Source organism: Juglans microcarpa x Juglans regia, chromosome 1D (genome assembly GCF_004785595.1).
Source record: "Juglans microcarpa x Juglans regia isolate MS1-56 chromosome 1D, Jm3101_v1.0, whole genome shotgun sequence".
Taxonomy (NCBI): domain Eukaryota; kingdom Viridiplantae; phylum Streptophyta; class Magnoliopsida; order Fagales; family Juglandaceae; genus Juglans; species Juglans microcarpa x Juglans regia.
In genome coordinates this window covers 7,676,485-7,695,866 of record NC_054594.1, presented here as the reverse complement: position 1 = coordinate 7,695,866, position 19,382 = coordinate 7,676,485, and the positions used below count along the sequence as shown (strand labels likewise).

General features: G+C 33.7%; 1 protein-coding gene across 4 annotated transcripts; it reads right to left on the bottom strand.

Moving 5' to 3' along the window:
• Positions 1-12,110: 12,110 nt before the first annotated feature.
• Positions 12,111-17,936, bottom strand: LOC121234189. 4 transcript variants are annotated; one of them, XM_041130028.1, is made up of 7 exons: positions 17,788-17,884; positions 16,997-17,654; positions 15,993-16,703; positions 15,348-15,406; positions 14,530-14,658; positions 13,425-13,560; positions 12,111-12,637 (listed from the first exon to the last, which is right to left on the bottom strand). In XM_041130028.1, the coding sequence occupies exons 2-7, from the start codon at positions 17,213-17,215 to the stop codon at positions 12,323-12,325; spliced, it is 1,569 nt and encodes a 522-aa protein (XP_040985962.1). In that variant the 5' UTR covers positions 17,216-17,654; positions 17,788-17,884; the 3' UTR covers positions 12,111-12,322. The 4 variants fall into 4 exon arrangements, with proteins under 4 accessions (XP_040985962.1, XP_040985970.1, XP_040985977.1 ...); XM_041130036.1 differs by lacking the exon at positions 16,997-17,654 and having other exon boundaries at positions 17,788-17,936; XM_041130043.1 differs by lacking the exon at positions 17,788-17,884 and having other exon boundaries at positions 17,228-17,781.
• Positions 17,937-19,382: the final 1,446 nt, after the last annotated feature.

The window sequence follows — 19,382 nt, the reverse complement described above, 5'->3', positions numbered from 1 at the left end:
GTCGACAACCTTAGCTTGTATACCACTTCTCCAACACGACTGTCGACTTGGAATGGACTGAAAAATCATGGGACTATCCTTGTCTGAGACTATGGATTGTGGTAATCCATGCAACTTAAACACATGCTTTATGAACAGCTGAGCCATTAACTTTGCTAAGTAAGGATGTCCCAATGGAATGAAGTGATTGTACTTTGTTTTACAATTCACCACTACTCACAAGGTGCTGAACCCATTAGAGTTAGGTAACACCTCTATAAAATCCATTGTAATGTGGGTCTGTGGTTGATATGGGATTGGGAGGGGCTATAGTAGTCTATTGGGGGAAGATTGATCAATTTTTTGTTGTTGACACACCTCACAACCCTTTATGAAGGTCTTAACATCTGACTTAATTCCTAGCCAGTAGAAATCATTCCTTACTCGATGGATGGGCTTGGAAAATCCTGATGATCCCCCCCCAAGAACTGCCATGTAGAAACTCTAGAAGATTATTCTTGAATGCTAGGCAGCTTGCAATATAGATCCTTCCCTTGTAAAATAGTAGCTCTTTTCTCAAAGATTAGTGTTGTGGTAGTTGTCCCCTAAGGCATATATACACTAAATCTTGCAAGCTTGGGTCATTAACATACCCTTGCTTGATTTCCTCCAACCACTTTAAGGAAGATACTGACAACAAAGTCTGAGAAACTTCCACTTCTTCTTCTTCTTTTTGGGACAAAGCATATGCCACTCTATTTTCTTGACCCTTTTTTTATTTAACAATAAAATCGTAGCCTAGCAACTTACTCAGGCACTTTTGTTGCATAGAAGTTCTAATCTTTTGGTCCAAGAGGTACTTTAAGTTATGGTTGTCAATTTTGACCATAAAAGACCTACCCAAGAGGTAGGGCCTTCATTTTATGAATAACAATAACTAGTGCATACAATTCATTCTCATAGGTTGATAACAAAAGAACTTTTCCCTTAAGTGCCTAACTAGAAAAGAAAATAGGTCTACCTTGCTGCAACAAAATAACCCCTACCCCCTTCACCCTTCTCTGAGGCTAGGGGAAAAAAATATCAATAAACCGGCCGGACCGGACCGAATGAGTTCAATCCGGTTCTAAATCGATTAGGTCCGATACCGGTTCCCTTTTTTTTAAAACCAGTCGAAATAGGTCCAGTTTCCATTTTTCTTTTTCTAACACCGAACCAGACTGATTCATAAAAATATATATTTTTTAATTTTTTATATTATATAAAAAATCTTTTTATATGATTTTTATATTATATATAATTTTTATATCTAATATCTATAATTATATATAAAATAATCTTGTATTATAGGCTAAATTACTAATTATATAAGTAACTATATATTATCACTTTAGTCTATAGTATTAGTAGTTATACTAACACAATATCACTATATATTATAATATACTATAATATATCAGTATATTATTTATTATAATATATTTCTATAGTCTATAATACAATTATAATATATATTACAATATACTATAATATATTATCACTATATTATTATATACTATAATATATAGCATATTATATATACTATATATATAATATACCGAAAAAATCAGATTGAACTGGATTGAACTGGTAAAATCAAAAGTACTAGTTTAGGGGTGTAATTGGTGCGGTATTAGTTCTTCAAATCTCAAAACCAGTACATACCGGTTCAGTTCTAAAATATGTCCAAAATCGGACCGAACTGGACTCGTTACACCCCTACATTCAATAACAAAAGATTTAGAAAAATCTAGAAGGGCCAACACTGGTGGCTGGGTGAGTGCCTCCTTCAATCTTGTAAAGGTTGTCTCTGCATCTTCATTCCACTGAAAACTATTCTTTTTTAGTAGGGCAGTGAGGGTAACAACAATATCCTTATAATTTTTAACAAATTTTTTGTAGTAGCCAGTGAGGCTTAGGAATCCCCTTAGAGCTTTTAGGGTTCTTCAGGCCAATCAATCATAACCTTTAATTTTTCTAGGTTTGCTTTAACCCCTGGCCAGAAATTAGATGACCTAAATAGCCAATATCTTGACTCCCAAACCTGCACTTGGACCATGTTGCAAATAATTGGTGCTTCCTCAACATGTTTAAAGTAAGTTAAAGGTGCCTTAGGTGTTTTTCTTCATTCCTACTATACACCAATATGTCATAAAAAAAAATTAAAAAAAAATATTCTAAAAAAAGGTTTGAAAACCTAATTCAGCAAACTCTGAAAGGTGGATGAGGCATTAGTCAACCCAAAAGTCATCTTTAGGCTTTACTATGATTTGGTGGTAAATCTGAGGTCCAACTTAGAAAACAACCTTGATCCACTTAACTCATCTAGTAGTTCCTCTACCACTGGTATGGGGAATTTATCCTTGACAGTGACTTGATTTAGAACCTTATAGTCTATACACATCCTCCAAGTCTCATATGCTTTATTTACCAACAAAATTGGAGAGTAATAGGGGCTTTGGTTGGGCTGAATTACTCCAGAGTTTAGAAGCTCCTTGATAATCATTTCTATCCCATCATTCTGGAAAAATTGGTACCTGTAAGGTCTTACACACACTGGTTTAGCCTTTGGTAGCAGGTTAATGGAGTGGTCCTAGGTCCTAAAGGGGGAAGACCCATTGGTTCCTGAAATACACCATCATATTGCTCCAATACTCCTTTTAAAGGCTCATAATAAGTTTGCTCAATGGAGAGTTCCCCTTCATCTATCAATTGCAATATCACTCCCTTTCTAACTTATTGAGTTTGTTGCAAGGACTTTCTTCCAACAGCTGGGTAGATATCATTTCTTGCAAAGTGATGTTATGCTCTTGTAAAGAAAATTGTATGGTGAGTTGTTTAAAATTCCATGAGACAATACCTAGGATTTGCAATCACTGCACTCCCAAAACCATATCACACCCAATTAACTCCAGTACAAATAGGCAAATTGCTAACTACCGTCTTTTAAGACGGCGCCCCCTTTGTAGGGCATGTGTGGGGACTAAGGAATTGGTCCCAAAACCCCTTTTTTTTTTTTTGCACCACGTTTGCACTATGGTTATTGTACTGGGACGTTTGTTGGGGAACCTCACCCCCTCCTCATGTATCATCATTTTCGTTAGTAATAGAAATTTGCTTGCTTAGAAAAAAAAATTTTAAAAACTCCGGTACAAATAGATCCAAGGTAAAAAAGAAACTCCCTGGATGCTCACCTTAACTCTCATCATTTTCCCTCAACTGAACAATTGGTCATCGTTAGCCACCCTAACCTTCACCTTTTTCCAAACAAATAAGGAATCTGGGTTTCTTTGCCACAACAGGGTCTAGAAAATTATGAGTGTTGTCTGAGTCAATTAAAATCACAATCCATTATCTTGCAACCTTCCCTTTAACCCTCATGGTCCTAGGGTTGGATGATCCTATTAAAGTATGGAGGGAAATCTAGGGTTTAGAGGTCACTTTTGGGAATTCCACAATTTCCTTACCCAAATCAGTTTGTGGTAACTAATTGGCTACCCTTAACTCATCATCCCCCTCATCATCCACCTCATTTATTAAGAATAGTTTTGGATTCTTGCACTTGTGGTCTGGATTCCACTTGGAATCACAATTGTAGCATAACCATTTTTCCTTGCTTTCTTTCATTTGATTGTGATTAATATTTTGAACTAGCACTATGGCCTTCTTGAGGATTAACTTCTTTAATACTCCCTGGTTCCAAGTTCCCTTGTATCTTAGCCAAACTAAAAGTTGTTAGGAGGTCTAAAGGGTTGAGCATTCGGTCAGGCAGTCTAATCTCATCCTTCAGACTACTCCAAAAATAACTCAACTTATGTGGGTTAGACAACCTACACAATCTATTGGATAGAACCTCAAACTCCACATTTTACTCCTCAACAAAACGTGTTTGCCTCAATGTTGTTAGGTCTTCCATGGTGTCATCGTGCGAGTTTTGGCCAAAACGTAATTAGGAACACCTTAACAAAGGTATCCCAATTTGTGATGGCCTTGATTTTTCTAGATCTTGGAACCATACGATGGCCTATTTTTCCATGTGGAAGGAAGTCAATCTCAGCTTGTGGTGAGGTAGAGTGTTGTGGAATAAAAAACAAAATTGATTAGCCTTGTAAAGCCAACCTACGGGGTCCTCTTCTTGGAAAGAAGTGAAATCAATCCTTACTGACATGGGCATAATGTCTCCACTGACCTCACCATAACATTTTGCTCTGTGATGCACTCATGATGAAGATTCTTCGTGCTGATGTCTCGAGTTCTTCTTCTGCAATTACAAGCTCAAGATGCTAGCTGTTGAACTACTAAATCTGATTGTCGCTTGATCGCTAAAACCTCAGTTTCCAATTTTTTTCAATTGGGATTTCCTCGCCTTCTCAACCCATCTTGCAACTTATTGATGTGGGTGCCTTTAGTCATGGTGGTGATCAACTGTTGAGGATGACCAACTTTGGTACCAACTTGTTATACGTTGAATCTATGGAATAATAGTGAGCTCACTTCGAGGGTAAGTAACCTCCAAAATAGAGAAAGAGAGAAATATAGTTTGTTGTATTGATTTTGCATGAGGGAATCCCTCTACATGTGAAGCTATATTCTCATTTATCGTAACAAAATCTCCTTGAGTATGGAAAGAGCTACTGTGTTATGTATCTAATGAAAATGACAAATGTCCTCCTAATGGACTTAACATGGGCTAAATAGAACCAAACACAACTATGGACCGAAACCCTTACAATGGAATAAAATAATAGATTGTAGACTAAATGATAGACATTAGACTTAAACAATTAAAAGACCTAACTTTATGAAAGCTCGTAGGTCCAGCCCAAAATAGATCTCTAGTTCACTTAGCTAACACCCGACCAAACCATCGCTTCTTTCTTCATCAAACCTACAATCCCTCCATCGCTGTCAGCACCTTGTTTGTAACGCCCCGGTACCAAAAGGGTCGAAGAAGTACTTCCTGCCACTTAAATTCACATCTCACAATGTACATATAAACTTCAATTTCTCAATTACACATAGATCTCATTGTTTCCAATCAACTACTCCAATATAAATAATCTTAAAACACCACAAAACCTCAAAAATAAACATCAACCTTCCAAAATACTAAGTCATCAGAACACGACAAAATTACTGAATAAAATTCTCCAATAATCATAGCAACCTTCTAAGCTTAATCAACTATGCTTAAATCATCTCACTCATACTCTCTAATCTTGATCCTCAGCTGAAATATTCAAATTATTTGAAAAATATTATGGAGATAAAGTAAGTTATCAATAACTCAATAAGCAGATAACATATACTAATATGTAAACATGAGCATTTTCATAGAGAGTTCAGAATGCAGAGACAAAACATTTCATTTTCAGTATGCAGATCTCAAAATCGTGTTATCAGAAAAATCAAAGCGACATTTCAAACTGGCCATAGTTCAAAATCAACTATTCATATTCAAATATCCTTGGCATAACATGATTGAACTTCTTCATCTTATCATATTATTTCATATCATATCTTATCGTATTATATCATATCATATACCATATTTAATCCCCATGGTAGGGTTGTGCTATCCCCAGTGGTCAAATCAGGCAGTATCAGAATGTGAGACTTTCCCTTATTCATTCTTGGAGTCTCGAGTGTGCACACATGAAAGACTATTCAGAAAAATCACTTTGTTTCTAAAATTGGTGCACTCATATCAGAGATGTTAGTACCAATCATATAATAGAATCAGAATCATATCAAAACCAGAATCAGAATCACAACAAAATCAGAAAGTCATGTCAAAGATTTTTCAAATGCATATCATATCAAACAGAGTGCTGAACATATTCCTATCATTTTCACATATTCAAAACAAATTTAGAACATCTTCATATAACATGTACAAAATTTCCATATTTTATATTCGCTCTTTTGTACATTTCAGAAACAGCATGTCAAAATATTGCTCGTCTACACTAGTTATGCCATAAAATATTTTCTCTTTTATACAAATTTCATGAGTAATGCAAAATACATAGTTGAGGTTGTTTTCATATTTCTTTTCAAAACATATCATGCACATTTTTATAATTCAACCTCAATTCATTTTCTTTTTATATAAAGTTTAGTATACGAACCCCACTTACATGGATTTTTTAATTTCTATGAATCTTCTCACAGCAGTGGTAAGGGAGTATCAATCATCACCTATAAAATAGTCACGTAACTTCCGTAAATTTTCAATTGTACACGTATTTTGATATTTAAGCCTAAAATACTAAAATAACTTATTTTTCCTAAAAAAATCTAGAATTCTCATAACTCAAAAATATCATCACTTTCCAATTTAGTCGATATCCACTTAATTTGTCGAGCTAATACTTTAAAATCTAAATCATTTTCGTAAAATAAGTATAAGGCTAACATATTTACTTAATTAAAATTAAGCCTATGTAAAATATATCTCCAACTTAATACCCACCTAATATAATCCCAACTCATACATAAGTTTATTTAAAAATCAAACCTAGACTTAATATAAGTCCAGCCCAACATAAACAGGCCAAACAGTCCAAACAGGCTCAACTACAAGCTCCATGTGCAATTACCCAGCCCAAATTTGAAACACATGTTGCATTTGTTTTCAGAGTTTAGAGAACTACACGACACATATAGTGGCACTTTTGGAATAGATAATTCTATGCATAGGTAGTATTCATTTTTACATCTTATACTTATAATTGAGAAGAATTTTTCTTTGAAATAACACTAACTATCGGTACACATGAATGTTAAATGCGGCCAACTGGGTTGAGTTCAATGGAGGCCGAGCTCGAGAGGGGCAGATAATGTTAAATATTTTAACATGAATATTAATAATTAAATTTTTAATTTTCTATAATCCACAATAATAAAATAATAATAATTAAACACGTACTTTTCTCTACTGTTTGATGAAGAATTTGGTAATGGTTTACTTTAAAGACATTATTATTTCATTAAAATAATGAGATATGAAAAAGTTGGTAGCATAATTGTTAGCTAGATACAAATTTATTTTATTAATTTGTATGAAAAAACATTTGTATCTTTTGGGAAAGAAAGAAAATGATGATGATGAAAATATAAGAATTGTGTTAATTAAAAGAAAAAATGACACATGAAGGTTTATGTGCCATAAGCATGAAACATGATTCGAAGGGAAGGGTAAGTTTTTTTTTTTTTTTGGTATAAGTTTCAAATCAGATCTTATACATGTTTATACATTCTTTTAGATTGAACTTGAGTGCAAATGTTCATATGTATTTTGTCTGTATAAGTTTCAAATCAAACTCTATAAATATTGATACTTATTTTAGTGGTTGAATTCGAGTACAAATGTTCAAATTTTAAAATTATTTCAAAATGCCATTAATGTTTGTTCCGATATTTCTTCCAATAAGATTTGTATTTATCATGCCTTCGTATTAGTATTTTTGTTAAAAGTTTTTCATTTTCACTCGTGAGGCATGTATTGGAACTAAATGAAAAATAATTTATGAAATTGTTTTACAATTTATAGCATAGAATTTGAAACATAATTTGTGACATAAAAGTTTAAAAAATATCTCCAAGAAAAGTTGTAAAGATTAGTAAATAAAATATTTTTCGCATTTAGATTTTTCTAATTTTAGGGTGTGTATTAATTTGTATAAAAGGAAAACAAATCAAACATATCAAGAAAAAATGGTACAAGGAATAGAAAATTTCTTGAGATAATGCATATAGGCGCATGTAAATCTTTTCTCTATAATGTTTGATAGATATAAGTATTTCATTACTTTCATACATGATTTTCATGGTATGAATGTATCTATCTGTTATATAAGAAGTCTCAAGCTATTAGTAATTCTTAAGGCATTTCTCATGGGAAGGAAATGCAGTTAGGTAAAAATGTGAAAATTATCGAATTGGATTAAAGTAGTGAATACCAGAAAAAATATTATGAGTCAGATTATAACCTTGACTTATTTTGGTAATTTCTTGAAAAGATGTGTAGTAAAATTATTAAAGACAATGGTATATATCTTAAATTGTGTTTCCAGTAAGTAGTCTCAAAGACTTTTGAGTTGTGAAACTTGATTTAAGGCTTATACATGTATGAATAGTCAATCTAAAGTAAGGCTTTACAATCCAAATGAAAGAAAATTGGATCGTATAATACTTAATGAGTACATTATTGATTACTCAGAGAAATCCAAATTATTTAGGTTGTATTGTCTCTATTCATAGTTTGAATTTTGAGGAAATTGAAATGTCAGATTCCTTATAATTGACAAAATCAGTGGGAGTATAGAAATTAGAGATGTGATTGCTGTGAAGTGCATTCTTGTACTTTAAGAATGCTTATAGTTCAATTTATGATTATCTTAATGATAACATAAAACAATAAGCAAATGATCATCTACCTCATCAGAAAAACATCATTGAAGAATTGGCTATGGAGACATCAAAACAGGTAACCTTATATGATCTTCTTGATTTGTTTTTGGTTAGGTTGCGTGGTGTATTTTCAAAATTTGAATTTGACATAGAAATAAATGAAGGTTCGTATATGTTTTCACAAATTATATAAATAAGTGATTTTATAAAATACCGATATATAAAAAAGTGATTGAAATCCATGAATCAATGTAAAGTCTGTAATTTCGTCTAATTGCCTGAAATGTATTAAAAATTGAATGTAAATGGGTGTTGAAGACAAAAGACTGGTTTTAAAGGTAATGTTGAATGATATAGAGTCAGACTTATAATTAAGAATTTCACTCAGAAATGAGCATTGATTTGAAAGAGATTTCTAATAAACCCGAAAGAACTCATTAAGAATCACTATGGCATTAGTAGCTCATTATGGTCTAGAGTTACATCAAAGAAATGTTAAAATAATTGTAGAATGCAAGTCTGAAATCTATAAAAAACGAATAAAATGATTACTTAAAAAGGTAACAGATTTTTTGAAAAATTGGTATTTGAAATTTAATAATATCAATATTGTTTTGGAATTAAGAAAAATATTGTTAATGTATATATCCGTAAGTCAGTGGGAGTATACTTTTATGATCATGCATGTATATGATTTTTGACAAGTATGAATTATGGTTTATAGTATAGCATTAAAGTTATGTCTCTAAGTAACTTTAAAAATGAAATTATGAATAAGACATCCTTCATAATTGGGATTGAATCTTAATACCAAGACGATGACTGTTAGGATTGTCTCAGTATAATTGCATAGAGTTTTGAAAGATTTTACATGAAGAATTGTTTAATAGATGCTTTAAAAATAAAATGTGACATACTCTGTATTTTACAGTGTCCTCAAAATGATTAGGTTGTTAAGGAAATTTTGTATATGATGTTATAATAAATCTGATAATTGCACAAACCTGTATAAGATTGAATGTCAGTTTTTCAGTTGACATTCTTGGTTGTTGCCAAAATAACCCAAGTATGTTTGACCCAAAAGTTATGAAAAGATTGCAATGTTATTTGCAAGAAATTAAAAACTATATTGTTGCTTTAAGAAGAACTAATACTCTTAAGGTAACTGTATATTCAGATCTTATTTTGTGAAATTACTCTAATAATAAAAATACAATTATGGTTATGTATTTTGCTATCTAGTAGAATTATTTTATGGAAAAGTATAAGACAAATCTCTTACTGCTTCATGTGCAATAGGGACTAAGTTTGTGGTATGTTTTGAGGCCACAATGTATAGTATCTGATAGAGGAAATTTATCTTAGAACTTGGAATTGTTGACTTATAGTCAAGCCGCTAAAAAAGTATTGTAAGAATTCCTTAGAATATTTTTCTCTAAATGATAAGTATTTAATGAAAATTTAAATACATAAGTGTTATGGAGAAAGTACACAAACAAATATATCCATAACAATAGTATGTTAATGATTATACTTTAAGGGACATGTTAAAAAGATGGGTCATATGCTTATACCCATGGTGTGAACATGCTAAAAAGATAATTCATATGCTAAAGGCACTCTAATATTGTAGGTGAGAACCCTTTAATTCCTCAGTGTTATTTATAGACTTCTAACAATCAAGAAATCTAAAACTTTGTGTTTGACTGTGATTAGAGATATAAAGTTAATCTTATCTGTTAGGAGTTTTCTTATCCCATTATAACTCATCTATTAAGTAATAAGTTTTAAACTATTCTAAACTTTATCAAGATAGGTGTGTGGGACATTGAATTTAAATAAAACTCTTACAGAAAAATCCTATGACAGCTAGAACCCACTAAAAGACCACAGTAGAATAGAAACACACCGCTCGGATAGGAGACGACCGAATAGATTTGAGCTCGATGGAAGGAGGACCTGCCGGCAGGTTCTATTGTTAAAATAATTTTAAATATGGGTTTCATTTGATTGCATGTTTTATAAAACGGGTTAGACATATATATATATAGCTCACAATGGTACTTTGGTTTAACTCATTAAGTTGAGTGATCATTTGGGGTTTATTGTACCTAATATAGGTTATATCCTATTTAAATTGTGGTAAAATTACGTATGTAGACCTGAAAACTTAAGGATCTTTATTCTGAAATTTTTAATGACCCATTAGAATTTGAGACCTTGATGAGAGGACTCCATAAATTTTCTATTTATAAGAGGATAGGTCCCGCTCCTCTCTATTCGTCCATTGGCTTGTCCTATTAATAACTGATATTTTGTGAGGAGCAAGGAAGGAAAAATCGGTCTATCTGCATTATCCAATCATGACTTCTGCATGTACATTCTTTACATTCCATTCTCTTTATTCGTTCATTGAGATTCTGTTTTCTAGAATGTTTTTCGTGTACTTACATCTATGACTATCCGAGAGTTTCGACACCCTTCAGTGTTTCTTGGTTGTTTTCGGACGGTTTCCAGCGTGTGGCAGCGGCTAAAGTGTCATTGCATGGGCTGGGGGTTGGCCGATGTGAGACGTGGCCTTGGCGTGTGAACGTGGGATGCAGCTGGTTGTTGACTTGGTTCACAATGGCTTGTGAAAGGAAAGGCTGCTGTGAGTGGGATTATAGGGAGAGATAGAGGGAAAAAGAAAGCTTAAATTTTTACCTCAAAACGACATGGATTCTTCGAGTGAGTCGGGCTTGGGCCTGGGTGTTACACTAGTCGCCTCCACAGACGGTGGTTCCGATATATAGCAGTAGAGTCACAAAGTTGTGCTTAAGCTCTGATCGGTAGGTGAGAAATCAATGGGGAAGTGAACGATATATATCTGGAGTGTTATGTCCCTTTTGTCTTTTTTGAAGATGAGAAACAACTGACTTGACTTCCAGTGATATGTCAAATTTAATGGGTAAAGCTCTCCTTTTCCATCGTCGTTATTTAATCAATTGAGTGGGTTCTTGTTTTTTCGTCTTCGTAATCCCTCGTGCATGAACGATATCGACTTCTTGAGTTTTGATTAGTATTAAAATCTTTTGAGGGACGAGCGGGCACACCATGCTTGTAAGAATAAAAAATAAGAGAATTGCCAAAAGAATGTTACTCATTGATAGAGTTCTTTACATACAGTGTGTACACGAGTAATTACAGCATGAGAGTAATTAAATACCCATATTCAATTACTTTATCTTTGTAAAATCTCATTTTGTAATGGTAGGATGAAATATTGCTCGTTATTGCTGACTGTAATATTTATATACACAATAATAAACTCTTTCTTCCAGTTTGAGATGCACAAATCGAACTTTGATCTAGTTAATAGTGCTCTGACTTTTGTGAGATTAGGAGTTTCTTTTTCTATTTGGGGAGGTGGGTTTTAAACTCCGGACCTCCATTTTGAAAGCTGGAGTTATGCCAATCAGGCCACAAGCGTTTAGCTGAGATTAAGAGTTTCTATGGGGACCGAGAGAGTACTTTTGCCTTGGGTCAGTCTGAGACATTGGCTATCTTGAAGTTCAACACATTTTGTTTTTGTTTGCAGTTTTCTGTGACAATTCATCAAATGCTAGCATGTGCCATGCACCAGCTGATTGCCGAACTTTGACAATCTATTTCTTATCGGAAAGTGCAAAAGAGGGCACTAAAAGAATCGTGGCCTAATTAACATTGAAGATTAAAAGTCATATTTACAAATTTTCAAAGCTGTAAATACATGCACAGCTCTTCATGTCCCCTATCATATTTCTTCCTTTCATCTCAACATAATTATGAACCCAAACAAAGGGTGCTCTATATGAATCAAAGAATGACTAAAATTGTTTGCTAAGTTACAATGTGAAATTCTTTTGATTGTCTATGGCTGCTGTTTGAACACCATGTCACCGGACTCATCCACATCAAATAGACGCCCAACAAATCCCTCCCAACTTTCCCTTCTTTCCTTAGAGGACAACAATGAGATCTCCTCATTTGATCTGCCAGAGTTCTCGCCTTCCGTTTCATGAAACGTTCCGTACGAAGGAGGCGAGTATGCCTGAGGGATATCTAATGCAATGGCTCTCTGAAGTGCTGCCTTGTATTCCTGGCTATGTTCTCGTACAAGAGATTCCTGACGCTCCATCCTCTGTGTTACTGGAATCTCCATAATCTTGTCGTTCTCCAGCATTAACTAAATTCATCAAAAATAAAGTTTAAAAACCACCGCTAAGCAGAAAATAAGCTTTCAATATTCAACCATCTAAACTGCAAGTGTATTTAGAGTTTATCTCCACTGTCAAGACATGGGATTAGCATTTATAAGATAGTTAAATTTTAGGTAATAAGGAGAATATATAAATCCTAGACAAAAACTCAATTAATCAATTTAAACTAGCTGGAATACATAGATTCATACCAGTATTAGCACGGTAGCATAACCTACCTTAAAATATTGGAATAGTATAACATTTTACATAAACTTATGGAAGCGATTTGATAAGTAAATATAAGGCTCGAAAAAGCCAGATGTATTATTTTACAACTGCTAATGAAAAAGGAAAAAAAAAAAAAAAAGAAGCTTTACAAATACTATCGAAAAAGCAATTAGAAGTGGGCAGTTTTCCAAATGTGTCCTATCAAATGGCTAGCCTTTGATTCAAAGGCGTGGATGTAGGACCCAATTCCTTTCCTAAAGCATGGTATCATCAAAACCGAGGGGAAAAAGGGTGGTTTCTGGATCGTTATGGAAACTTCTAAGGTAATTTAATGGATACTTAGGTGCTTGTATCAAATTAGCTCAATCGTGTATTGATCGATACATGCATAATGTTAATAAATGCAGCTAACAAACACTAAGTGATAGGATTGTATACTTTCAAGACACTTTGTGATAAACAAACTTTCTCCTCTTGGCTGGGCGCTGAAAACTGCGGTATTAAAGTTGTTTCCAGGGGCAAATTCTATTGCCAGTAACTTACGTTAAAAGCCCTTTGCGATTCCCTCTCTATCCAAATGATAGCATGGTCAGCAGTTGCATTGCAAGAAAGAACTATGTGCTCAAACCTCCCATCCACAGGTACTGCTGTCCTCACAACTGGCGGAAATCGTCCTAACCTGCAACAGGGAAAAGAAACTGTATATAAAGCACCAGACTGGTGCCGTAATTTCATATAATTCCACCTCAAAAGAAAGGACGACACAGATAGCATTCAATAATGAAATTATTGATCTTCAGTGCATAAAATCCATCTAATATCATTCTATAAATGCGCCTGAAACAAGTTTAAGATACCACAATCTCTGAAAAACTACAAGAGACATTTATTGTGCCTTTCTTGCAAATTTGATGGGTCTACATAGCAATCCATAAATTGTAGCAATACGGAAGCTGGCCCCCTGTAAGTTTACTTCATGGCTAGCATCAGAGTTGGTCCTCAGAGGCTTATTTGAGCTCAGCGTTTAACATCCGAATTCCCAGTAATTACAGCATCATTGCATTCACAGATTCTTGATGACTAAAGTAAAGAGTAGAGGCTCATAAAAGTAATTGTCAGGTGTCACAGGCCACCTTTGGTGAAGCCAAGTCCAGACAGCAAACCAGGTTACCCTACCCACCCAAAAGAATCACAGAGAGAGAGAGAGAGAGAGAGAGAGTATCTTCTTGTATCCCTAGATTATGCCCATATAGTATGATGGAGGTATGCCTAAAGAGTGCCTGCAAACAGTGACAATCTTCCAGGAGCAGGTTTCCTGCATGTGCCAAATTGGCAACACACCTAGATAAACAAAGTAGCAAGATGTCTCCTCCACAGTTACTAATCTCTTCCACTATTACCATTAAAATAAACTCTTCCGCTCTCTTCTTGCTTGCTCTAATACATACCCAGTCCCCTACATCACCCATGATTTTGTGTTTCCCTCCTTCAGTGAAGGACATACAAACATCAAGTCGGTGACTATTCTTATTTGAGGAAATGTTTGGGAATGAACAACCACGAAAGTCGTTGCTTTAACAACCTGACTAGGGCTAGAGTTTTCACCCCCGCGCAAGAATTATAGTACTCAATACGAAAACTATTATACCTTAAGGGCTTCCGCTCAACAATGTGGTAAAGTCGACCAGGTGCATAGAGCCTCCTTGGATCTTTAAGCATCTTCTCCTCCAGTGTGCATGTATCCTTCAGGCACATTAGGCACAATAAACACGGCAAACTGTCCAAATGAAAGAAATCCACATTAGAATCTCACCTGGATGGTGCACTCTGAATTGTATAAGAGAATATGATCAGTGACCAACTAAAATTCATGTGCATGAAGCATTGATTTCATGAATTAATCATACTGGAGCTATATTTGTTCAGAGAAATAAAGAGGGGTACATCTTTGGTGTCGTTGCGAACTGACCACAAGAAAGCATCACTTTCAATTTTCAAGGTGCAATATAGAACAGATTTTGATACAATTTTTAGGGACTTCCTCCTGGCCCCCTCCACTGGCCTGCATTTTCCTCTCTCTCTCTCTCTCTCTCTCTCTCTCTCTCTCCAGCCAAACAAGAAAGGGAAAAAAATAAAGGTAGCAAGTCAATTATGATTATCTTTAAAGGTTGAAAGAACCTTATTTTTGTGTCAACATTACAAGAAATTCCTTCACCATGTACGCTTCAATTCTTGTAATTCTCGAAATTATCTGGAAACCCCCATCACCTTAAAAAAAAGGAAAAATATTTCCCTATGAGGGACATCCATATATATGCCATAATGAATCATTCCATGACCAAAGAAGTCATTCTTTGCTTAAGTACCCCAGACTGTTTGTTAAGCATGTGTTTAGTAAAACTTTAATCACGCAAGCTAGTTAATACCAAATGCAAAAGAGGTAGACTGTGACATACTACTTTTTACCAGATAAGTGATTTAAATACATCTTCCAGGGCAGTGGTGGTCCGAGGTAAGAAATCATCCTGGTGCATTAAGATAACTCATATTAAAAACATTAGCACATGCAATCATCCATAGGCAGAAAGGACATCAGTAAAAACCATTACGTAACACAGGAAAAGAAGTAACCTTTTAATGGCATTTAAACCACTTAATCAACCCCCATCTTATCTTCACAAATCCATCCCATTTATGGCAGCTAATTTGTCGATGCGCTTTTCAAGATGTTGTGCTTCTAAATATTTCACTCCATCACATGATATCCATCTCAACAAATTAGTTATTAAACTAGGAAGGTGTGAATTTATTATTGTATGGTGCTTTGGTCGCACGTTGTATTGATGGAAATTGGACACAAGTAATTTTTCTTTTTACCATTTTGAAGTTGACAGTACATATTTCCAAAATTATTATTATGAATGATCAATATGATAAATGCTTACAACATACCATTTCGGCTGTACTATGATGTAAAGATAAACATGCAAATAAACCCATTCCACTGAGAAAATCACGCTTTTATTCTAATATAAATAAGTAAATATTAACCAAATTATGGACAGCAAAGCACAAAACTCTAAATGGAACAAAAGGATTTGATGATTGTACCTGGAGTACAACAGAATTGATAATATCCGCATATCTGACTGCCAAATTTAGTGACATACACCGAGCAGGAGCTATAGCATAGCATCTGATCCTCTTTCTCTCAATGTTACCCAGTTTTCCCTGATTCTGAACTACCACCATTGTCAACAACGCTACCACCCCTGCTCCGAGGGAATGACCAGTAAATGTCAGGGTATAATTTGGGTTCCTCCCAACCAATTCCCTCAAAACCTCACACTCCGCATCGAAAACCCACTCTGCTGCCTTCAATAGCCCATTGTGGACATACCCACCACCAAATTTTGTCTGCCCCAGTCTGTTATCAAGTAAAACTGCATAATCACTTTCCTTCGCTAAATTGAGTCCCCTAACTGCAAGAACTATATCAGCATGATCATGATCAAGGTAAATCATGTAAGGAGTAACATGGCCTACGGTTGCTTCGTAATTCTTACGTACAACTACCCAGTCAGGATTAATTCCATAACCCCCAGGGGGAGCCCAAAGTGGGTTGCGAATATCATCTTCATAATTAGCTAAGATTAGGCGACAAAGGCGAGGAACAGGCTCAAATTCTTCAGCTGTGGCTAGGCCCCAGTTTTCACTTTCATGGCCTGCAGTGTAGAGGCATTTCTGCCACACCCAGCGAGCACAGGCCAGACAGTATACACACTCAAGGATAGGAAGGCCACAGACGATTGACATAAACACCTATATAGCAAGTGCATTAAAAGATATCAACATTATTCCAAATGTACATATTGAGGCAAGTACACATATACCTATAAATATATATATATATATATATATATATATATGGTCAAAATATCAGCTTCTTGAAATGTGAATTTAACATGGTGAAAACAAAGCGATTTTAAAGTGGAGTGAATATTTTATTTCTTATCCAGGATCAAGGGCGATGCACCTAATTAACAAAAAATAGTTTGCGATATTAGTTGAGAAAACACTATATATAACTATCATGGGGAGAAATAGATGGAAACCCATAGTTGGGGACCTTCAAGTGAGCCGCCCAATGATAATCTGGGATGAAAGACGAACATAAGCTTGCAACAGATGGAACTGATGAAAGTTGATAATTCCAGAGGCAAAATACCGCTTTGCAAGATGAAAGGTGACTTAATTATAGCAGCAAACTGACCACTAAATGAAGGATTTAAGGTATAAACCAAAAAAACAGATATATGAAGCCCAAAGTGCATGTACGGATGTACCGCTTATCAGAACACTTAAAAGTTCGAAGTCGTTTTTCGGAAATATGTAACGCGCACGGAATTGAGTTTCAGATCAAGAATACAACTTCATCCTGCAACGATCAAACCCAACTGTCGAAATTTGAAACTGATGGACACCCAGTTCTGAAACTTCAAAACAAAGGCTCGGCCTAATACTCGTACGGTTTTTGGGGAACAACAGCGATGAAGATCAGAAGCTAAAGCAGCAGACAGGCATGATTACTTGGACCCATTCCGACATATCACAAAACAAAGAAAATAGAAGCACGATGTTGTAACTTTTCATCAAGGAATTTAGAAAATCCATAGACACGGACAAAGCTTTTAGTGGTGGTTCGAATTGGGGGAAAGTTAGAGGTACTTGTGATTGTTTTTTGAACCGGTGGACTAGGTAGTGGGAATTCAGCTGAAGACAAATAAACAATAGTACCCAAAAAAACGAAATATTAAAAAACAGAAAACGAAAAGAAGAAAGGGGCCAGAATAAAGATTGAAAATCGAACGAGAGACGAGGACAGAGTTTTGAGGCTCTGGAATACCTGCAACTGCTAGTCAAACCCATTTCCTTTTCGGTTCCCAGGCTTCAAGAATCTACCCTGCTCTAATGCTCTTAGATTCCGTTAGTTTCAGTATAATAATCATTGGTTTGAACTTCAATTGATTTATTTACGTGTATAACAATCCTTCCCTTTTTATTTTTTGTTTCCATAAATAGTTCTAATATTCTATTTAGGTCTCGTATATATTCAAAATTCATCTTAACTCATCTCATTTCATTATTATAAATTTCTTAAATTTTTATAAAAAATATAATAAATAATTCAACATTTTCAAATCTCAAAACAATTTTTTCAAATTTTTACATAAAATATAATAAATAATTCAATTTTTATTTTACTATTCACAAACTATTTCAATACATCTCAACTTCTCTCTGAATTCAAATCACTCCTTAGAGCACTCTCATTGGATTAATCAAAGTTAAAAGACATTTTTTATGAATGTAAGAGAAATTTGATTTTTAACTATTTCATTCACATAAATCTTCACATTGGAATAACTATTTTTTCATTATATAATAATAAAATAATATAAGATAAATTTAGTTTTAGTTATTCACATCAAATCTCCACATTAGATTATACATTTACTCATTATATAGTAATAAATAACTAATAATTTCAAAAATATTTAAATATTTAAATTTTTTAATTATTAATTTATTTTATTTTATCATATTTTACTATTCTATCTATTATATATTAATTAATAATCATATTCTTATTAAATTAATATATCACTAACTTAAATTAATATATTAATTGTGATAAAATATGCGATAGAAATGAAGGTAGAAAGAAATAATTAATAAAATATATTTTTGATGTATGTACAGTAACTTTTAAATTTAAAAAAAAATTTTAAAGTCACTGTACCTAAATTCTAAATATTTAGAATTTAACTAATCCAATGTAAACATATTTTACTTTCTAATAGATAAATACTTATTAAATTTAGTTTTTAATTAATCTAATAAAAGTACTTAGACGTTTAAGACATCAGCGACCATTTAGAAATAGAAATTCCGTACCAAGGCTTACACAGTCACGTTCTTGATGATTTTTTTTTTATTTTAATATTTAAATATATATTTAAATAATATGATAAATTACATATTAATTAGAAAAAAATGCGTGATATAAAAATGTTTTTAGCATTATGGACAAGATACACACGTATGAGATGTATCTTCGACTTCTATACGTAAAAATAAAAAATAGAAATAAAAATAAAAAATAGAAAACTTTGGGAGGAGGGGGTTGAAGGGGAAGGATATTTTTAGGCTTTGAAGATATGTCCAAAACATTAGTGTGTCTACGATAATTTTGAAGATTAAAAAGCATAATTTTATTTTTTATTTTTAAAATAAGAGATTGACCTCTAACACCGTGTTAAGTCAAGATTATCTTAAAAGATTGAACTTATAAATAAGGGTAATGTTAGATATAATTTTAAGGTATGCAAGTCTTGTATATTTTTTTAAAAAAGAAATAAGGCCTATTATTAAAAAATTAACTTTTTTCATGTAGATCCTAGATTTTGTCACCTTTTTAAAAAAGTAGTATGTAGGATC